This window comes from Leptodactylus fuscus, chromosome 6 (assembly GCF_031893055.1).
Source record: "Leptodactylus fuscus isolate aLepFus1 chromosome 6, aLepFus1.hap2, whole genome shotgun sequence".
In the NCBI taxonomy this organism is placed as follows: domain Eukaryota; kingdom Metazoa; phylum Chordata; class Amphibia; order Anura; family Leptodactylidae; genus Leptodactylus; species Leptodactylus fuscus.
In genome coordinates, this window is record NC_134270.1 from 106,408,522 (window position 1) to 106,432,088 (window position 23,567).

The following is a 23,567-nucleotide window of genomic DNA, read 5'->3' on the forward strand; positions in this document are numbered from 1 at the left end:
ATACTTGTCTTGACATCTTTCACCTCTAATATTCTGCTGCTTTTCACTGTATATTTCTCTAATGTTTTCATCACCATTTCATTACACCATTCACTGTAGCCGATACATGGGACTGATATGTATTACTAAACACAGCCTATGGACAAGAGTTGTGTACTGAAATAAAACAAAAATCAATCTCTTTTTAGGGGAAGCCTGATGAAGTGCGTTTAGCACGAAATGGTCATCGCTTCATTTTTTGCACATTCCATCTGCCCTACCCCCGAATGTAAGTGCTGTTCAAGCTTCGTAAATTTTACTACTGGCTGGTGAGTGCCCTGATTTTCTATTTTTGTATTATATGGAACTGTCTTACATTATCTGCCAACAGTGAGCACCACCAAAATGCCAGATCATCTAGCTTGAGATCCAGTTATTTGGTGTATGGTCACACCCACAGAATGGTGCCGGTGTCTTTGCACTTTTTTTGAATCAATCTCTTTTTATATTAGACAATCCCTTTAATTTATGCAAATTAAGGGTGTTGAGCCAATTTATTTTTTGTCCAACAAGGTAAAACGTCTAATCTCTGTAGGATTAGAAACAAATGGCTACAATACCAGACCACCTGTGTCACACTTTGACCACAGGTGGTGTGGTATTGCTGCTCTTCCCCATTCATTTCTGTAATGCCGAACACAGCCCATAGACAAAAGTGTGGCCATTTTTCTGAAATAAACCAGCCATGCAATTCTAATCAGGTAAAATTCCTTTAAGGCACATATCTAACATCTCTTTGTTAGTTTGCTATTCCCTTGGTACTGGTTTGAAGTCAGTTGTAGGTCATGACTTGAACCCAAAACAGTAATGATTTGTGGTACAATCTAAATGAAGATGGAACTTCCAACATTAAAGAAGGTGACTTTGGTTCATGATGGATCTCCTTGATATAAAGGATCCAAGCATCTCTTCAGATGTGAAAAAGCTTCAGGGTATGAAGTTTGGGTCTTGAGCACCTGTAGACAGAAGGAGGAAGAGTGTATGTCAACTCTAACTCAAGTCAAATAGTGTAAATCCCTAAATTATATACCTCTTGTATGCATATTACAACAGCAAGTTCCAGCCCTACTGTGGGTCTATTGACCCCAATTACTATAATACTGTTAGTTTGGGTCATCAGTCCCAAGAGCTACACCCATAATATGGTGACTAAAATGCAACCACATTATAGATACCTAAATAAGGGCTGTAGACTATTGGGCTTGAGTTAGGGTTGATAAAAACAGAGTCTTAATATAAGGTTCACGATGCAGTTACACTAGTTCACTTTAAGGAGTCAATGTGGGTTGAAATGGAAGAAGATCATTTTTGTTAACCATAGGGGAAACATAGTTTTTCCATGGTCTAATTGATTTAAATATTAAAACTAAGAGATGGAAAAACCAATGAGATCCCAATGGCATTATTGATAGAAAGACTGATGTTAATGGGAAAAATCGATGAATAAACAACAGCTGTCACCAGTTTCATAATGTGTTTGTAACACTCATTCTATAACTTCTAGGAATATCCTTATTCACATTATACACAATGTAGGAGACTGTAGACTGCCCAGTAAGCAGTGGTAGTTACAATGCTGAAAGTACCTGGAATGCATGGAAATGAATGACAGTTTCCTGCTGCTCCAGGAGGTCCATGATGGCCAGGGATCCCAGTAAATCCAGGAGGACCAGTAACCCCAGGATAACCTATAGGTCCACGATTTCCAAAGCTTTCTACACCTGGTGGGCCTGCAACAGATGTAAAAATATGAGAACATGAAAATATTATCTATTAGCAGTTACCCGCGACTTCGTCTGCGGGTTGGCGGTGGCGTTGAACCGCTTATATGTGTTGTCCCCCCCATCTCTGCCCCCAGTTCCTTGTCCCCCCCATCTCTTCCCCCCTAGTTTCATGTCCCCCCATCTCTGCCCCCAGTTTCTTGTCTCCCCATCTCTTCCCCAGTTTCTTGTCCCCCCATCTCTTCCCCCAGTTTTTGTTCCCCCATCTCTGCCCCCAGTTTCTTGTCCCCGCAGTTTCTTGTCTCCCCATCTCTAGCCCCAGTTTCTTGTCCCACCATCGCTGCCCCCAGTTTCTTGTCCCCCCATCGCTGCCCCCAGTTTCTTGTCCCCCCATCTGTGTCCCCAGTTTCTTGTCCCCCATCTCTGCCCCCAGTTTCTTGTCCCTCTATCTCTGCCCCCAGTTTCTTGTCCCCCCATCTCTGCCCCCAGCTTCATTTCCCCCATCTCTGGCCCTAGTTTCTTGTCCCTCCATCTCTGCCTCCAGTTTCTTGTCCCCCCCATCTCTGCCCCCAGCTTCATGTCCCCCCATCTCTGCCCCCAGCTTCATGTCTCCTCCTACATCGGCCCCAGTGTAGTAGCACTCACCTTGGCCACGCTCCCTCGCCGCTGCTCTCTCTGCTCGCTCAGTTCATATAGTTCTCGAGCTGCTGCCTGTGTTTGTCCTATATGTGGCAGAGCGAGGCCCCGGCGTCAGATTGCTATGACGCCGGGCCGCGCTTTGCTGCATATACGACACACACAGGCAGCAGCCCGAGAACTATGTGCACTGAGCAAGCGGAGAGAGCGGCGAGGGAGCGTGGCCAAGGTGAGTGCTACTACACTGGGACCGATGTAGGAGGGGGACATGAAGCTGGGGAATGTGGTTGATCCCTGGGGACACCCCCCTCCCCCCTCGGGACACCCCCTCCCCCCACTGCACTGACCTGTATGTGGAGTGTTGGGTGCAGCAGCCTCCTCCGTCCACGATGTGTGCAGGTGGCCTAGTATAGCTGCGGCCCTGGGACGATGTGGGCTGCCGCCATCTTGTTCACTGTGTCCCTGCTCAATCGGCACAACCAGATTCAGCCCCCAACCTATGGGCCGCAGCCCTGGCTCTATAGCCCGCCCACAGCCTGCCATGCACCAATAGGAGGTGTGTGGACAGACCAGCGCTGGCGGAATGCCAGCTTCTACAGCCGAGCCCGGAGGGGTCTTTGGAGGGTCACGGTGGCGATTTGGGGTGAGTGACCCACATTTTAAGTAGCCTACTACCTTCTCCTGGCAAATATGTGCGTGTGTGTGTGTGTGTGTGTGTGTGTGTGTGTGTGTGAGAAATTTCCCCAAAATCCATTCAGCCGTTTGGCTGTGATTGAGGAACAAATATCCAAACATCCAAACACGCAAACCCACAAACTCACAAACTTTCACCTTTATAATATTAATAGGATTACAATTGAAAAAAATGAGAAGTAAATGCTGACCTATTGCACCGGGAGGTCCTGAGGGTCCTTCTTTACCTTGCCCTGAAGCACCCTTCTCTCCCTGATATCCTTTAGGTCCTACAATAAAATATGACTTTTATGTTAAGTGTCCATAGTTAGTACAATAGGAAAACAGACAATTAATTATAATACACAGTAGCAGAAACACTGTCTATAAAGCCTGCCAATAGCAGCTCCTCACACTGATCAAGGTGGGCACAGAAACACTGCAGCAGTATAGGCTCCATGTAGCAAGCCACAGCCAAAAAAGCCCCATGAGAAAAACCATGGCAGAAACATATCGCAGCTTTTCCTGCAGCACTTTTCACAGAAAGTCCTTTCTGCTTCTTAACACTCATTCTATGACTTACTGATGCCATAGAATAAAAATGCCAGCATTTCTCTAGGTATAATTGACATGCTGCGATTTACAAAATCGCAAGTGTTTTTGAAACTGCAGCATTTCCAATGCAGATTTTTTTCTGCAATGTGTGATGCAGAATCCCTCCCAGATTACAGGTACTGTAAAATGCTGTGGTTTTTGCCAAATTGCGGCATTTACACTACATGTGACCCTGACTTGAAAGGATTTTCTCCTCTCAGGATTTCTCTTGTCTCCTCTCTCCTCCATGTCCTGCTTTTCAATTCTTTCCAGCTCAGAACTCCTTCTTGCTTTAAATGGCACAGTTATCTCTGGATTTACATACACAGGTAACAGAGACACATTTAGACTAAGGCCCCACGTAAGCAAAAGACAGCCAAAAAATGCAAAAATCACAGTATTTCCACTTCAGACTTTTTTTTTGCTATGTGTGGATGGAATTAGTTAGAATCCCATCCACTTTGCAAGTAATGTAAAACTCAACATTTTTTGTCGTAATGTTTCTACTACATCCAAGACGCTGCATATTCGCAACGTGGGGGCCTGGCCTTAAAGAAATGTATCTAGCACTTATTGGTGCTTAAAAACAGAGGTCCAAAAGACCGAAACAGCGCTGTCCATAGCTGGGAATCTGTTCCTTTTGGAATAGAAATACTAATTTGGCAATAAACCCTGCGTCATGTCAGTAGGCTTATTAACTGAGTCATGCATGATGTTAAGGGGTCTGTCCCTAGAGGGCAGCATACAGAGTCAATGTTCTCCTAATTACATCCTGGAGAATAGATTTGCATATTTTTTACCTTAAAAACTGAGTGAGAGAAGAAACTATAGATAGCTAGGAGTCATCATCCTGACCTGTAAGCAGGACTGTAACGTAGGCAACCAGTTGTAAGTAATGAGGAGAGAAATTTAGCTGCAACAGAGCAATATAGATAAAGCATTGAATCAAGTAAAGCACTTCAGTTAGCTTCAGATACAAGTCTGAATATGATCCTTGAGTTCGGAATACACCTTTCAGTATTGCTCAAGGCTGCAGTCTAGTATTAAAACCAACTACTACAAACCTATGGCAAATACCTTCATTGAACAGGACACTATAGAGCCAGAACAATCCATTTTCAGGACTCTTTCTTCCCAGGGGTTGCTTTTGGGGGCCATTCACTTTATTTATGTATTGATGCAATGGACTCAAAACTACATTAGCTTATTTGTATTTCCAAAAGGCAAATACAAGACTCAAGAAATCCCAGTCAGTTATTTGTGATTAAGCACAACAAAGAACATCCAGAACATCAGAAGTTCCAAAAATACAGGGTTTTTTTGTGTCTTCCACCAGTTCTTGGTGTACATCGGTAACTAATATACATCCTTTAACAAGCGCAAAGTTCTTCCTGACTTTTCTCAAAAGTGGTAGCAGAAGATTGACAAAGTAGCCTATTTTTTGGCGCAGAGGATATCAATTATTTAATAAATTTTGATCAGTATGCCTATAGAGAACAGTACCTCTTTGTCCTGGATATCCATTTCTAGCTGGTTGCCCTGGTGCCCCATTAAGACCTGGTTCTCCTTGTTCCCCTGGTGGCCCTGGAGTTCCTGGTGGTCCAGGCTCCCCAACTTTTAATTCTGTATCCCAGAGAGGAACTGGCTGCATATCTTGTTCTCTAAGCACCGCATCCAGCTTTATCATGTGAGCTACATTAGAGACATAGGAAGGAGTATTTTAGGCAGATTATTGGGAAGTTTTTAATTTCAGGTTGTTTCAAGACATAATATTAAAATATTATTTTTAGAGAACCCTCCAGCAAAACTACAATACTATGTAATTTAGCTATAGTACCACAGTATAGTGCATTAGTTGACCCTGGAGAATATTGGGGTGGGGAGAGGGGACGAAGAAATTTCAACTTACCCTGGATTAGCCTCTCGCACACCTGGTGCACCAAGTGGTAAATTGTTGCAACAGCCTGAGGTTCCCCCTGTATGGAAAAGATTTGACCTTTACGTTACTGTCCCTGAAATTCTTACAAGTGACTGGCAATCAATGACAGGAGCTCAGCGATGAGAGCTCAGCTGGTCTGCAATGATTTCCTGTCCCTTCAAACTGCAAAGGATAAGGAAGATGTCTTTAATCAAGAGATAAGTAATTAGTCTTGTGTTAATTGTCACTCACCTTCTCCCCCTTCTCTCCACGGGTACCAGGAAGGCCCTATGAAGGAAGAGAACACCACATATGATTACAGAGCACGGTAATATAAAAAAAATGGTCCAAGACAAAACCCAATTTGAGAAAGGGTCTTATTTGGGAGATCTCTTGAAATGGTAAATGAACTTTGAGATGGTAGATGTAGTTATATTTTAGAGTACACCAGGTCTAGTACAGATTGCTACGTCTTTTGTAAATTCACCAAATAACAGGGGGTGCCCACTTCCACAAAAATATGGAGACACCTAACCATAAATCTGTGACTAGACACAGATACAAGATTCAAACGAATGAAAAAAATCAATCCCAATGCAATACATATAGGATCGGAACAGTAATCTGAAAAGCTGAGAGAATGACACATGCAGACAGATTGCCTTCATTGTAAAATAAAAAATAAGATGGAAAATCTCTGCCAACAAGTTTTTAACTTTTCAAACAGGGCTTCATCTGCATGCAGTTGTTGGAATGTGTACATAGTATATGCCCTAAGGATATGTTGGATACTGTATTACAGCCGTCTTATATACATACCGTAGGCCCAACATCACCAACTGGTCCCCTTTCACCAGGGTTGCCCTTGAGACCATGAAGACCTTGTATACCCTGAGGAAAACAAATGATGATATTCTTAGCAGGACGGACACAGACAGTAAAAGGCATTAGAGCATACCAGCATAGGGCACAAAGGAATATGTAACACCTGCCACATCTGTACAAGAAATAGTAGAAAGTATACATCTTTAGAAAATGAGCCGCATTTACAGTCCTATGAAAAAGTTTGGGCACCCCTATTAATCTTAATCATTTTTTGTTCTAAATATTATGGTGTTTGCAACAGCCATTTCAGTTTGATATATCTAATAACTGATGGACATAGTAATATTTCAGGATTGAAATGAGGTTTATTGTACTAACAGAAAATGTGCAATATGCATTAAACCAAAATTTGACTGGTGCAAAAGTATGGGCACCTCAACAGAAAAGTGACATTAATATTTAGTAGATCCTCCTTTTGCAAAGATAACAGCCTCTAGTAGCTTCCTGTAGCTTTTAATCAGTTCCTGGATCCTGGATAAAGGTATTTTGGACAAACAATTCAAGTTCAGTTAAGTTAGATGGTCGCCGAGCATGGACAGCCCGCTTCAGATCATCCCACAGATGTTCAATGATATTCAGGTCTGGGGACTGGGATGGCCATTCCAGAACATTGTAATTGTTTCTCTGCATGAATTCCTGAGTCGATTTGGAGTGGTGTTTTGGATCATTGTCTTGCTGAAATATCCATCCCCGGGGTAACTTCAACTTCGTCACTGATTCTTGAACATTATTCTGAAGAATCTGCTGATACTGAGTGGAATCCATGCGACCCTCAACTTTAAAAAGATTCCCGGTGCCGGCATTGGCCACACAGCCCCAAAGCATGATGGAACCTCCACCAAATTTTACAGTGGGTAGCATGTGTTTTTCTTGTAATGCTGTTTTTTTTGGACGCCATGCATAATGCCTTTTTGTATGACCAAACAACTCAATCTTTGTTTCATCAGTCCACAGGAACTTCTTCCAAAATGAAGCTGGCTTGTCCAAATGTGCTTCTGCATACCTCAGGCGACTCTGTTTGTGGTGTGCTTGCAGAAACGGCTTCTTTCTCATCACTCTCCCATACAGCTTCTCCTTGTGCAAAGTGCGCTGTATTTTTGACCGATGCACAGTGACACCATCTGCAGCAAGATGATGCTGCAGCTCTTTGGAGGTGGTCTGTGGATTGTCCTTGACTGTTCTCACCATTCTTCTCTGCCTTTCTGATATTTTTCTTGGCCTGCCACTTCTGGGCTTAACAAGAACTGTCCCTGTGGTCTTCCATTTCCTCACTATGTTCCTCACAGTGGAAATTGACAGGTTAAATCTCTGAGACAACGTTTTGTATCCTTCCCCTGAACAACTATGTTGGACAATCTTTGTTTTCAGATCATTTGAGAGTTGTTTTGAGTAGCCCATGATGCCACTCTTCAGAGGAGATTCAAATAGGAGAACAACTTGCAATTGGCCACCTTAAATACCTTTTCTCATGATTGGATACACCTGGCTATGAAATTCAAAGCTCAGTGAGGTTACAAAACTAATTTTGTGCTTCAGTAAGTCAGTAAAAAGTAGTTAGGAGTATTCAAATCAATAAAATGATAAGGGTGCCCATACTTTTGCACCAGTCAAATTTTGGTTTAATGCATATTGCACATTTTCTGTTAGTACAATAAACCTCATTTCAATCCTGAAATATTACTGTGTCCATCAGTTATTAGATATATCAAACTGAAATGGCTGTTGCAAACACCAAAATATTTAGAACTAAAAATGATTAAGATTAGAGATGAGCGAACAGTGTTCTATCGAACTCATGTTCGATCGGATATTAGGCTGTTCGGCATGTTCGAATCGAATCGAACACCGCGTGGTAAAGTGCGCCATTACTCGATTCCCCTCCCACCTTCCCTGGCGCCTTTTTTGCTCCAATAACAGCGCAGGGTAGGTGGGACAGGAACTACGACACCGGTGACGTTGAAAAAAGTAGGCAAAACCCATTGGCTGCCGAAAACATGTGACCTCTAATTTAAAAGAACAGCGCCGCCCAGCTTCGCGTCATTCTGAGCTTGCAATTCACCGAGGACGGAGGTTTCCGTCCAGCTAGCTAGGGCTTAGATTCTGGGTAGGCAGGGACAGGCTAGGATAGGAAGGAGAAGACAACCAACAGCTCTTGTAAGAGCTAAATTCCAGGGAGAAGCTTGTCAGTGTAACGTGGCACTGACGGGCTCAATCGCCGCAACCCAGCTTTCCCAGGATCCTGAATGGAATACACTGTCAGTGTATTCCCGTATACCCGATATATACCCCGATACCCGTTCCAACGGTGTGCCCCCCCACCTTCACCCCAGAAATACCCTGCAAGTCCCCTAGCAATAGAATTGGGGCTATATACACCCACAATTTTTACTACTGGTATACAGTGCCATTGTCTGACTGGGAATTCAAAGAATATATTGGGAATACAAATACCCTCATTTCTTGCTACTGCCATATAGTGCCAGTTTCTGACTGGTAATTCAAAGAATATATTGGGGTTACGTGCACCCACAATTTTTACTACTGGTATACAGTGCCATTGTCTGACTGGGAATTCAAAGAGTATATTGGGAATACAAATACCCTCATTTCTTGCTACTGCCATATAGTGCCAGTTTCTGACTGGGAATTCAAAGAATATATTGGGGTTACGTGCACCCACAATTTTTACTACTGGTATACAGTGCCATTGTCTGACTGGGAATTCAAAGAATATATTGGGGTTATAAATACCCTCATTTCTTGCTACTGCCATATAGTGCCAGTTTCTGACTGGTAATTCAAAGAATATATTGGGGTTACGTGCACCCACAATTTTTACTACTGGTATACAGTGCCATTGTCTGACTGGGAATTCAAAGAGTATATTGGGAATACAAATACCCTCATTTCTTGCTACTGCCATATAGTGCCAGTTTCTGACTGGGAATTCAAAGAATATATTGGGGTTACGTGCACCCACAATTTTTACTACTGGTATACAGTGCCATTGTCTGACTGGGAATTCAAAGAATATATTGGGGTTATAAATACCCTCATTTCTTGCTACTGCCATATAGTGCCAGTTTCTGACTGGTAATTCAAAGAATATATTGGGGTTACGTGCACCCACAATTTTTACTACTGGTATACAGTGCCATTGTCTGACTGGGAATTCAAAGAGTATATTGGGAATACAAATACCCTCATTTCTTGCTACTGCCATATAGTGCCAGTTTCTGACTGGGAATTCAAAGAATATATTGGGGTTACGTGCACCCACAATTTTTACTACTGGTATACAGTGCCATTGTCTGACTGGGAATTCAAAGAATATATTGGGGTTATAAATACCCTCATTTCTTGCTACTGCCATATAGTGCCAGTTTCTGACTGGTAATTCAAAGAATATATTGGGGTTACGTGCACCCACAATTTTTACTACTGGTATACAGTGCCATTGTCTGACTGGGAATTCAAAGAGTATATTGGGAATACAAATACCCTCATTTCTTGCTACTGCCATATAGTGCCAGTTTCTGACTGGGAATTCAAAGAATATATTGGGGTTACGTGCACCCACAATTTTTACTACTGGTATACAGTGCCATTGTCTGACTGGGAATTCAAAGAATATATTGGGGTTATAAATACCCTCATTTCTTGCTACTGCCATATAGTGCCAGTTTCTGACTGGTAATTCAAAGAATATATTGGGGTTACGTGCACCCACAATTTTTACTACTGGTATACAGTGCCATTGTCTGACTGGGAATTCAAAGAGTATATTGGGAATACAAATACCCTCATTTCTTGCTACTGCCATATAGTGCCAGTGTCTGACTGGGAATTCAAAGAATATATTGGGGTTACGTGCACCCACAATTTTTACTACTGGTATACAGTGCCATTGTCTGACTGGGAATTCAAAGAATATATTGGGGTTATAAATACCCTCATTTCTTGCTACTGCCATATAGTGCCAGTTTCTGACTGGTAATTCAAAGAATATATTGGGGTTACGTGCACCCACAATTTTTACTACTGGTATACAGTGCCATTGTCTGACTGGGAATTCAAAGAGTATATTGGGAATACAAATACCCTCATTTCTTGCTACTGCCATATAGTGCCAGTTTCTGACTGGTAATTCAAAGAATATATTGGGGTTACGTGCACCCACAATTTTTACTACTGGTATACAGTGCCATTGTCTGACTGGGAATTCAAAGAATATATTGGGGTTATAAATACCCTCATTTCTTGCTACTGCCATATAGTGCCAGTTTCTGACTGGTAATTCAAAGAATATATTGGGGTTACGTGCACCCACAATTTTTACTACTGGTATACAGTGCCATTGTCTGACTGGGAATTCAAAGAGTATATTGGGAATACAAATACCCTCATTTCTTGCTACTGCCATATAGTGCCAGTGTCTGACTGGGAATTCAAAGAATATATTGGGGTTACGTGCACCCACAATTTTTACTACTGGTATACAGTGCCATTGTCTGACTGGGAATTCAAAGAGTATATTGGGAATACAAATACCCTCATTTCTTGCTACTGCCATATAGTGCCAGTGTCTGACTGGGAATTCAAAGAATATATTGGGGTTACGTGCACCCACAATTTTTACTACTGGTATACAGTGCCAATTTCTAACTAGGAATTCAAAATGCGCAAGGCTCCCGGAAAGGGACGTGGACGAGGCCGTGGGCGAGGTCGGGGGAATGGTTCTGGGGAGCAAGGTAGCAGTGAAGCCACAGGGCGTCCCGTGCCTACTCCTGTGGGGCAGCAAGCATTGCGCCACTCCACAGTGCCAGGGTTGCTTGCCACATTAACTAAACTGCAGGGTACAAACCTTAGTAGGCCCGAGAACCAGGAACAGGTCTTGCAATGGCTGTCAGAGAACGCTTACAGCACATTGTCCAGCAGCCAGTCAGACTCTGCCTCCTCTCCTCCTATTACCCAACAGTCTTGTCTTCCTTCCTCCCAAAATTCCGAAGCTTTACAGAACAATAACCCAAACTGTCCCTGCTCCCCAGAGCTGTTCTCCGCTCCTTTCATTGTCCCTCAACCTGCCTCTCCACGTCACGATTCCACGAACCTAACAGAGGAGCATCTGTGTCCAGATGCTCAAACACTAGAGTCTCCTCCATCTCCGTTCGATTTGGTGGTGGATGACCAGCAACCCACCCTCATCGACGATGATGTGACGCAGTTGCCGTCAGGGCATCCAGTTGACTGGCGCATTGTGCGGGAGGAGGAGATGAGACAGGAGTTGGAAGAGGAAGTGGTGGATGATGAGGACACTGACCCGACCTGGACAGGGGGGATGTCAAGCGGGGAAAGTAGTGTGGATGTTGAGGCAGGTGCAGCACCAAAAAGGGTAGCTAGAGGCAGAGGCAGAGGTCAGCAGCTTAGGCGAAGCCAGGCCACACCCGGAATCTCCCAAGATGTTCCAGTTCGTACCCAGCCCCGAAAAACTCCCACCTCGAGGGCACGTTTCTCGAAGGTGTGGAGTTTTTTCAAGGAATGCGCCGAGGACAGATATAGTGTTGTCTGCACAATTTGCCTCTCGAAATTGATTAGGGGCTCTGAGAAGAGCAACCTGTCCACCACTTCAATGCGCCGTCATTTGGAATCCAAGCACTGGAATCAGTGGCAGGCAGCAACGGCAGGACAAAGGCCGCCTGCCGTTCACGCCACTGCCACTGCCTCTGCCTCTGCCTCTGCCACTGCCACTGCTGACTGTGCTGGCGATGCACTCCAGAGGACGAGCCAGGACACCACTTCATCTGCCTCCGCCACTTTGTTGACTTCTACCTCATCCTCCCCTGGTCCTGTCTTATCTCCTTCTCCTGCACCATCAAAGGCACCATCAGGCGTTTCTTTACAACAACCCACCATCTCTCAGACATTGGAGCGGCGGCAGAAATACACTGCTAACCACCCACACGCGCAAGCCTTGAACGCCAACATCGCTAAACTGCTGGCCCAGGAGATGTTGGCGTTCCGGCTTGTTGAAACTCCCGCCTTCCTGGACCTGATGGCAACTGCGGCACCTCGCTATGCCGTCCCTAGCCGTCACTACTTCTCCCGGTGTGCCGTCCCCGCCTTGCACCAGCACGTGTCACTCAACATCAGGCGGGCCCTTAGTTCCGCGCTTTGCACAAAGGTCCACTTGACCACCGACGCGTGGACAAGTGCATGCGGACAGGGACGCTACATTTCACTGACGGCACACTGGGTAAATGTAGTTGAGGCTGGGACTGCTTCCCAAACTGGCCCGGTGTACCTCGTCTCCCCGCCTAACATTCCTGGCAGGGACACGAGAAGAACACCCCCCTCCTCCTCCTCCTCTACCGCCTCCTCCTCCGCCTCCTCCTCCGCCACCGCCTCCTCCTCCGCTGTTAGATTGACCCCAGCTACGAGTTGGAAACGTTGCAGCACTGGCGTTGGTAGACGTCAGCAGGCTGTGCTGAAGCTGATCAGCTTGGGGGACAGACAGCACACTGCCTCCGAGGTGAGGGATGCCCTCCTCGATGAGACGGCAATATGGTTTGAGCCGCTGCACCTGGGCCCAGGCATGGTCGTTTGTGATAACGGCCGGAACCTGGTAGCAGCTCTGGAGCTTGCCGGACTCCAACATGTTCCATGCCTGGCCCACGTCTTCAACCTAGTGGTGCAACGTTTCCTAAAGAGCTACCCCAATGTTCCAGAGCTACTGGTGAAAGTGCGGCGCATGTGCGCCCACTTTCGCAAGTCGACAGTAGCCGCTGCTAGCTTAAAATCTCTCCAGCAACGCCTGCATGTGCCACAACACCGGCTTTTGTGCGACGTCCCCACACGCTGGAACTCAACGTTTCAGATGTTGAATAGAGTGGTTGAGCAGCAGAGACCTTTGATGGAATACCAGCTACAAAACCCTAGGGTGCCACAAAGTCAGCTGCCTCAGTTTCACATCCATGAGTGGCCATGGATGAGAGACCTTTGTGACATCCTACGGGTCTTTGAGGAGTCCACAAGGAGGGTGAGCTCTGAGGATGCGATGGTGAGCCTTACAATCCCGCTCTTGTGTGTTCTGAGAGAATCCCTGATTGACATCAGGGATAACTCAGATCACACAGAGGAGTTAGGGATAGCATCCGATCCGTCACAGCTGGAGAGTAGGTCCACACATCTGTCCGCTTCACTGCGTTTAATGGAGGAGGAGGAGGAGGAGGAGGAGGAGGAAGAAGAGTTGTCCGATGATGTGATGGTGATACAGGAGGCTTCCGGGCAACTTCGAATCGTCCCATTGTTGCAGCGCGGATGGGTAGACATGGAGGATGAGGAGGAAATGGAGATTGAACTTTCCGGTGGGGCCAGAGGAGTCATGCCAACTAACACTGTGGCAGACATGGCTGAGTTCATGTTGGGGTGCTTTACAACCGACAAGCGTATTGTCAAAATCATGGAGGACAACCAGTACTGGATCTTTGCTATCCTTGACCCCCGGTATAAAAACAACATCTCGTCTTTTATTCCGGTAGAGGGGAGGGCCAATCGCATCAATGCTTGCCACAGGCAATTGGTGCAGAATATGATGGAGATGTTTCCAGCATGTGACAGTGGCGGCAGGGAGGGCAGTTCCTCCAGTAGGCAACCAAGTTCTCACCGGTCCACACAAACGAGGGGCACACTGTCTAAGGTCTGGGACACCTTGATGGCACCCCCTCGCCAAAGTGCCGCCACGGAGGGTCCTAGTGTCACCAGGCGTGAGAAGTATAGGCGCATGTTGCGGGAATACCTTTCCGACCACAGCCCTGTCCTCTCCGACCCCTCTGCGCCCTACACGTATTGGGTGTCGAAGTTGGACCTGTGGCTTGAACTTGCCCTATATGCCTTGGAGGTGCTGTCCTGTCCTGCCGCCAGCGTCCTATCTGAGAGGGTGTTCAGTGCAGCCGGTGGCATCATCACTGACAAGCGCACCCGTCTGTCAGCTGAGAGTGCCGACCGGCTCACTTTGATAAAAATGAACCACCACTGGATAGAGCCTTCATTTTTGTGCCCACCTGTGTAAAGCACCCCAACATGAAACTCCATGTCTGTACTCAACCTCTCCAATTCCTCCGCATCCTCATACTCATCCACCATAAGCGTTGCACAATTCTGCTAATACTAGGCTCCCTCCAACATGATTTCCCCCAACTCTGCTGGTTAGAGGCTCCCTCCACCCTGATTTCCACCAACTCTGCTGGTTAGAGGCTCCCTCCACCCTGCTTTCCCACAACTCTGCTGGTTAGAGGCTCCTTCCACCATGAATTTGCCCAAACTGGGCTGTTTAGAGGCTCCCTCCACCATGAATTGGTCCAAACTGGGCTGGTTAGAGGCTCCCTCCACCATTAATTGGTCCAAACTGGGCTGGTTAGAGGCTCCCTCCACCATGAATTTGCCCAAACTGGGCTGTTTAGAGGCTCCCTCCACCATGAATTTGCCCAAACTGGGCTGTTTAGAGGCTCCCTCCACCATGAATTGGTCCAAACTGGGTTTTTTAGAGGCTCCCTCCACCATGAATTGGTCCAAACTGGGGTGGTTAGAGGCTCCCTCCACCATTAATTGGTCCAAACTGGGCTGGTTAGAGGCTCCCTCCACCATGAATTGGTCCAAACTGGGCTGGTTAGAGGCTCCCTCCACCATGAATTGGTCCAAACTGGGGTGGTTAGAGGCTCCCTCCACCATTAATTGGTCCAAACTGGGCTGGTTAGAGGCTCCCTCCACCATTAATTGGTCCAAACTGGGCTGGTTAGAGGCTCCCTCCACCATGAATTTGCCCAAACTGGGCTGTTTAGAGGCTCCCTCCACCATTAATTGGTCCAAACTGGGCTGGTTAGAGGCTCCCTCCACAATTAATTGGTCCAAACTGGGCTAATTAGAGGCTCCCTCCACCATGAATTGGTCCAAACTGGGTTTTTTAGAGGCTCCCTCCACCATGAATTTGCCCAAACTGGGCTGTTTAGAGGCTCCCTCCACCATGAATTGGTCCAAACTGGGCTGGTTAGAGGCTCCCTCCACCATGAATTTCCCAAAACTTGGCTGTTTAGAGGCTCCCTCCACCATTAATTGGTCCAAACTGGGCTGGTTAGAGGCTCCCTCCACCATGAATTGGTCCAAACTGGGGTTTTTAGAGGCTCCCTCCACCATGAATTGGTCCAAACTTGGCTGTTTAGAGGCTCCCTCCACCATGAATTGGTCCAAACTGGGGTGGTTAGAGGCTCCCTCCACCATTAATTGGTCCAAACTGGGCTGGTTAGAGGCTCCCTCCACCATTAATTGGTCCAAACTGGGCTGGTTAGAGGCTCCCTCCACCATGAATTTGCCCAAACTGGGCTGTTTAGAGGCTCCCTCCACCATGAATTTGCCCAAACTGGGCTGGTTAGAGGCTCCCTCCACCATGAATTGGTCCAAACGGGTTTTTAGAGGCTCCCTTCACCATGAATTGGTCCAAACTTGGCTGTTTAGAGGCTCCCTCCACCATGAATTGGTCCAAACTGGGGTGGTTAGAGGCTCCCTCCACCATTAATTGGTCCAAACTGGGCTGGTTAGAGGCTCCCTCCACCATTAATTGGTCCAAACTGGGCTGGTTAGAGGCTCCCTCCACCATGAATTGGTCCAAACTGGGGTTTTTAGAGGCTCCCTCCACCATGAATTGGTCCAAACTTGGCTGTTTAGAGGCTCCCTCCACCATTAATTGGTCCAAACTGGGCTGGTTAGAGGCTCCCTCCACCATGAATTGGTCCAAACTGGGTTTTTTAGAGGCTCCCTCCACCATGAATTTGCCCAAACTGGGCTGTTTAGAGGCTCCCTCCACCATGAATTGGTCCAAACTGGGTTTTTTAGAGGCTCCCTCCACCATGAATTGGTCCAAACTGGGCTGGTTAGAGGCTCCCTCCACCATGAATTGGTCCAAACTGGGGTGGTTAGAGGCTCCCTCCACCATTAATTGGTCCAAACTGGGCTGGTTAGAGGCTCCCTCCACCATTAATTGGTCCAAACTGGGCTGGTTAGAGGCTCCCTCCACCATGAATTTGCCCAAACTGGGCTGTTTAGAGGCTCCCTCCACCATTAATTGGTCCAAACTGGGCTGGTTAGAGGCTCCCTCCACAATTAATTGGTCCAAACTGGGCTAATTAGAGGCTCCCTCCACCATGAATTGGTCCAAACTGGGTTTTTTAGAGGCTCCCTCCACCATGAATTTGCCCAAACTGGGCTGTTTAGAGGCTCCCTCCACCATGAATTGGTCCAAACTGGGCTGGTTAGAGGCTCCCTCCACCATGAATTTCCCAAAACTTGGCTGTTTAGAGGCTCCCTCCACCATTAATTGGTCCAAACTGGGCTGGTTAGAGGCTCCCTCCACCATGAATTGGTCCAAACTGGGCTGGTTAGAGGCTCCCTCCACCATTAATTGGTCCAAACTGGGCTGGTTAGAGGCTCCCTCCACCATGAATTTGCCCAAACTGGGCTGGTTAGAGGCTCCCTCCACCATGAATTGGTCCAAACTGGGTTTTTTAGAGGCTCCCTCCACCATGAATTTGCCCAAACTGGGCTGGTTAGAGGCTCCCTCCACCATGAATTGGTCCAAACTGGGCTGGTTAGAGGCTCCCTCCACCATGAATTTGCCCAAACTGGGCTGTTTAGAGGCTCCCTCCACCATTAATTGGTCCAAACTGGGCTGGTTAGAGGCTCCCTCCACCATGAATTTGCCCAAACTGGGCTGTTTAGAGGCTCCCTCCACCATGAATTGGTCCAAACTGGGTTTTTTAGAGGCTCCCTCCACCATGAATTGGTCCAAACTGGGCTGGTTAGAGGCTCCCTCCACCATGAATTTCCCAAAACTTGGCTGTTTAGAGGCTCCCTCCACCATTAATTGGTCCAAACTGGGCTGGTTAGAGGCTCCCTCCACCATGAATTGGTCCAAACTGGGGTTTTTAGAGGCTCCCTCCACCATGAATTGGTCCAAACTTGGCTGTTTAGAGGCTCCCTCCACCATGAATTGGTCCAAACTGGGGTGGTTAGAGGCTCCCTCCACCATTAATTGGTCCAAACTGGGCTGGTTAGAGGCTCCCTCCACCATTAATTGGTCCAAACTGGGCTGGTTAGAGGCTCCCTCCACCATGAATTTGCCCAAACTGGGCTGTTTAGAGGCTCCCTCCACCATGAATTTGCCCAAACTGGGCTGGTTAGAGGCTCCCTCCACCATGAATTGGTCCAAACGGGTTTTTAGAGGCTCCCTTCACCATGAATTGGTCCAAACTTGGCTGTTTAGAGGCTCCCTCCACCATGAATTGGTCCAAACTGGGGTGGTTAGAGGCTCCCTCCACCATTAATTGGTCCAAACTGGGCTGGTTAGAGGCTCCCTCCACCATTAATTGGTCCAAACTGGGCTGGTTAGAGGCTCCCTCCACCATGAATTGGTCCAAACTGGGGTTTTTAGAGGCTCCCTCCACCATGAATTGGTCCAAACTTGGCTGTTTAGAGGCTCCCTCCACCATTAATTGGTCCAAACTGGGCTGGTTAGAGGCTCCCTCCACCATGAATTGGTCCAAACTGGGTTTTTTAGAGGCTCCCTCCACCATGAATTTGCCCAAACTGGGCTGTTTAGAGGCTCCCTCCACCATGAATTGGTCCAAACTGGGTTTTTTAGAGGCTCCCTCCACCATGAATTGGTCCAAACTGGGCTGGTTAGAGGCTCCCTCCACCATGAATTGGTCCAAACTGGGGTGGTTAGAGGCTCCCTCCACCATTAATTGGTCCAAACTGGGCTGGTTAGAGGCTCCCTCCACCATTAATTGGTCCAAACTGGGCTGGTTAGAGGCTCCCTCCACCATGAATTTGCCCAAACTGGGCTGTTTAGAGGCTCCCTCCACCATTAATTGGTCCAAACTGGGCTGGTTAGAGGCTCCCTCCACAATTAATTGGTCCAAACTGGGCTAATTAGAGGCTCCCTCCACCATGAATTGGTCCAAACTGGGTTTTTTAGAGGCTCCCTCCACCATGAATTTGCCCAAACTGGGCTGTTTAGAGGCTCCCTCCACCATGAATTGGTCCAAACTGGGCTGGTTAGAGGCTCCCTCCACCATGAATTGGTCCAAACTGGGTTTTTTAGAGGCTCCCTCCACCATGAATTGGTCCAAACTGGGCTGGTTAGAGGCTCCCTCCACCATGAATTTCCCAAAACTTGGCTGTTTAGAGGCTCCCTCCACCATTAATTGGTCCAAACTGGGCTGGTTAGAGGCTCCCTCCACCATGAATTGGTCCAAACTGGGGTTTTTAGAGGCTCCCTCCACCATGAATTGGTCCAAACTTGGCTGTTTAGAGGCTCCCTCCACCATGAATTGGTCCAAACTGGGGTGGTTAGAGGCTCCCTCCACCATTAATTGGTCCAAACTGGGCTGGTTAGAGGCTCCCTCCACCATTAATTGGTCCAAACTGGGCTGGTTAGAGGCTCCCTCCACCATGAATTTGCCCAAACTGGGCTGTTTAGAGGCTCCCTCCACCATGAATTTGCCCAAACTGGGCTGGTTAGAGGCTCCCTCCACCATGAATTGGTCCAAACGGGTTTTTAGAGGCTCCCTTCACCATGAATTGGTCCAAACTTGGCTGTTTAGAGGCTCCCTCCACCATGAATTGGTCCAAACTGGGGTGGTTAGAGGCTCCCTCCACCATTAATTGGTCCAAACTGGGCTGGTTAGAGGCTCCCTCCACCATTAATTGGTCCAAACTGGGCTGGTTAGAGGCTCCCTCCACCATGAATTGGTCCAAACTGGGGTTTTTAGAGGCTCCCTCCACCATGAATTGGTCCAAACTTGGCTGTTTAGAGGCTCCCTCCACCATTAATTGGTCCAAACTGGGCTGGTTAGAGGCTCCCTCCACCATGAATTGGTCCAAACTGGGTTTTTTAGAGGCTCCCTCCACCATGAATTTGCCCAAACTGGGCTGTTTAGAGGCTCCCTCCACCATGAATTGGTCCAAACTGGGTTTTTTAGAGGCTCCCTCCACCATGAATTGGTCCAAACTGGGCTGGTTAGAGGCTCCCTCCACCATGAATTGGTCCAAACTGGGGTGGTTAGAGGCTCCCTCCACCATTAATTGGTCCAAACTGGGCTGGTTAGAGGCTCCCTCCACCATTAATTGGTCCAAACTGGGCTGGTTAGAGGCTCCCTCCACCATGAATTTGCCCAAACTGGGCTGTTTAGAGGCTCCCTCCACCATTAATTGGTCCAAACTGGGCTGGTTAGAGGCTCCCTCCACAATTAATTGGTCCAAACTGGGCTAATTAGAGGCTCCCTCCACCATGAATTGGTCCAAACTGGGTTTTTTAGAGGCTCCCTCCACCATGAATTTGCCCAAACTGGGCTGTTTAGAGGCTCCCTCCACCATGAATTGGTCCAAACTGGGCTGGTTAGAGGCTCCCTCCACCATGAATTTCCCAAAACTTGGCTGTTTAGAGGCTCCCTCCACCATTAATTGGTCCAAACTGGGCTGGTTAGAGGCTCCCTCCACCATGAATTGGTCCAAACTGGGCTGGTTAGAGGCTCCCTCCACCATTAATTGGTCCAAACTGGGCTGGTTAGAGGCTCCCTCCACCATGAATTTGCCCAAACTGGGCTGGTTAGAGGCTCCCTCCACCATGAATTGGTCCAAACTGGGTTTTTTAGAGGCTCCCTCCACCATGAATTTGCCCAAACTGGGCTGGTTAGAGGCTCCCTCCACCATGAATTGGTCCAAACTGGGCTGGTTAGAGGCTCCCTCCACCATGAATTTGCCCAAACTGGGCTGTTTAGAGGCTCCCTCCACCATTAATTGGTCCAAACTGGGCTGGTTAGAGGCTCCCTCCACCATGAATTTGCCCAAACTGGGCTGTTTAGAGGCTCCCTCCACCATGAATTGGTCCAAACTGGGTTTTTTAGAGGCTCCCTCCACCATGAATTGGTCCAAACTGGGCTGGTTAGAGGCTCCCTCCACCATGAATTTCCCAAAACTTGGCTGTTTAGAGGCTCCCTCCACCATGAATTGGTCCAAACTGGGCTGGTTAGAGGCTCCCTCCACCATGAATTTCCCAAAACTTGGCTGTTTAGAGGCTCCCTCCACCATGAATTGGTCCAAACTGGGCTGGTTAGAGGCTCCCTCCACCATTAATTGGTCCAAACTGGGCTGGTTAGAGGCTCCCTCCACCATGAATTGGTCCAAACTGGGTTTTTTAGAGGCTCCCTCCACCATGAATTTGCCCAAACTGGGCTGTTTAGAGGCTCCCTCCACCATGAATTGGTTCAAACTGGGCTGGTTAGAGGCTCCCTCCACCATTAATTGGTCCAAACTGGGCTGGTTAGAGGCTCCCTCCACCATTAATTGGTCCAAACTGGGCTGGTTAGAGGCTCCCTCCACCATGAATTTGCCCAAACTGGGCTGGTTAGAGGCTCCCTCCACCATGAATTGGTCCAAACTGGGTTTTTTAGAGGCTCCCTCCACCATGAATTTGCCCAAACTGGGCTGGTTAGAGGCTCCCTCCACCATGAATTGGTCCAAACTGGGGTTTTTAGAGGCTCCCTCCACCATGAATTTGCCCAAACTGGGGTGTTTAGAGGCTCCCTCCACCATGAATTTGCCCAAACTCTGCTGGTTAGAGGCTCAATCCACCCTGATTTTCAAAACAAATGTTGGTGCCAACCTCAACTTACTACAAGGGCCAAATTCACTGCTGGTGACAAGCTCTCCTCACTGCAAGTGCCAAATACACATGTTTCAAGGTGTTTTCCTACTGTCAGAGAGGTGGTATTGAGTGTGTAAAGTGTGTAGTTGTTAGGCTGTGATGTTGGGGTAATAGAGGGTCTTTGGTGTGTTAGATGCCCCCAGACATGCTTCCCCTGCTGTCCCAGTGTCATTCCAGAGGTGTTGGCATCATTTCCTGGGGTGTCATAGTGGACTTGGTGACCCTCCAGACACGGATTTGGGTTTCCCCCTTAACGAGTATCTGTTCCCCATAGACTATAATGGGGTTCGAAACCCGTTCGAACACACGAACATTGAGCGGCTGTTCGAATCGAATTTCGAACCTCGAACATTTTAGTGTTCGCTCATCTCTAATTAAGATTAATAGGGGTGCCCAAACTTTTTCATAGGACTGTAAATATAAATGTATACAAATCGTATAAATATATATATATATATATATATATATATATATATATATATAATATATATATATATATATAATATATATATATACATACATATATATATACATACAGATATATACAGATATATATATACAGATATATATATATATAATATATATATATAATATATATATATATATATATAATCGTACAAATATATATATATATATATATGTATATATATAAATATATATATAATGTATACACCTACTATATATTACTTTGAAATATGTATAAAATATACACAAATACAGTATACTCCAATGTACAAGATATAAACAAATGGCAAATATTCATAAACTGTACATGTGTGTACTGTACAGATACAAAGTGAAAAAGTAAACACAGGAAATGGATAAGCAGATATGCAGTAAATAGATTGATTGATTGATTGATTAAATGCATACTGTAGCAGGGACATAGATATAGCGGGTGCATAGGTGGTAGTTGCTACCAGGCCCTAAACCCAGAGGGGGCCTCAAAGGTCCCATAAAATATACCAGTAGTCTCAATGGCAAAAGGTAGGTATGGAAAAAGATACACTTTTGCATTGTTTTTCAAATGTGGATTGCTGCCTTTTTTTCTTTTATTAGATAGATAGATAGATAGATAGATAGATAGATAGATAGATAGATAGATAGATAGGATGCTATAAAGGGTTATCTGCGGGTTCGTAGGTTCCCACTGCCCTTCTACTGAAAAAATCATTAAGAAAGCAAGCAGCCCTACAGATCAGATATATGAAGGAGACATCTGGAAAGGACATCTTTTCTCTAAGGGTCCTTGTGCAGCAGTACAGGCAACATGTATGCCCCTGAATCTTAGGGTTCTACAAAACTTACCCAAGGTTAAAATGGGTATTTGCATATGAGCCTGGGAAACTGATCTACAGATATCCTTATATCCTGTGAAAATAGCTTCAGTCTACGGACACTCTATGGGACCCTCAAGGTGTGTGCACTTGTAGAATCGAACTATAAACTGGTTGCCAGATGGTATAAAGCTCCTGCATTATTACAGAAATACTTTCCTGATGTTTCACGCCTGTATTGGCATTGCCACAAGGCTACCGACTCCTACCTTCATATATGGTGGGAATGTAAAAATAAATGTTCCTTATTACAAATAAGTTCAGCGGGTCCTTCACCAGGTATGTAGCCATTCCATCCTCTTGAACCCTGTAGGCATCTTCATGAACCTATGGCATGACTTCCCTCCTAAGTCCCATAAAGAGCTATGGATTCAACTATTGTCAGCAGCCAAAGCATTTGCCCCTTTTACTAGGCGACAGAATCCCCTCCTCATTACCTCAGGAAAGACTCACAAATAGTCCATATGGAGGAGATCTTATATTTGGAGCTCCAAACTTACCCAAAATTTAATTCTATATGGCCACCATGGTGTTCTAAAGACCCTACCTGGGCACACTTGTGGGAGTCCTCTGCTTAAAGGCCGTTTTACTTGAGACCCGTGAATATTACCTTCTCTCTACTCTACAGCCTTGATGTTCTTCTTGTAATGCTGTTTAAGTTCCTTATGGTTGTGCTCCTTACTTGGAATCATTGCCATTTATATATGTGCTATACAGTATGTATTGCATGTATTGCTTTCTGTTTGTTAAGAAAACCCAATAAAACTTTATTTATTAAAAAAGGGGGTATTGGCAAGGTAAATAAAGGGGGGGGAGGGTCAGGTACCATCTTCACCATACTGTTAAGTTATGCAGGTAAATCCACTCTCAGGCTCTGCAGCGAGATGTGACCATACATAGAGGTTATATAGATGAGGTACCGCAGGGCAATCTTCCATACAAGCAATTCTGCAAACATTTGCTATGGCAGCTTCTTTTTGCTGTAATTTTTTGGCCATTACGAGCTGCAT

At 46.4% G+C, this 23,567-nt stretch overlaps 1 protein-coding gene across 3 annotated transcripts in view; it reads right to left on the reverse strand.

Annotated features, from left to right (window-relative positions):
• Positions 1-23,567, reverse strand: part of COL20A1 (collagen type XX alpha 1 chain) — a 113,492-nt gene continuing 89,925 nt past the window's right edge. For all 3 annotated transcript variants that reach the window (XM_075276998.1, XM_075276996.1, XM_075276997.1), the window contains exons 32-38: positions 6,400-6,471; positions 5,833-5,868; positions 5,572-5,638; positions 5,166-5,354; positions 3,281-3,358; positions 1,626-1,769; positions 1-995 (exon numbers count right to left, since the gene is read on the reverse strand). In XM_075276998.1, coding sequence (XP_075133099.1) covers positions 967-995; positions 1,626-1,769; positions 3,281-3,358; positions 5,166-5,354; positions 5,572-5,638; positions 5,833-5,868; positions 6,400-6,471 — 615 coding nt within the window. In that variant the 3' untranslated portion in view covers positions 1-966. The remainder of the gene's footprint in view (positions 996-1,625; positions 1,770-3,280; positions 3,359-5,165; positions 5,355-5,571; positions 5,639-5,832; positions 5,869-6,399; positions 6,472-23,567) is intronic.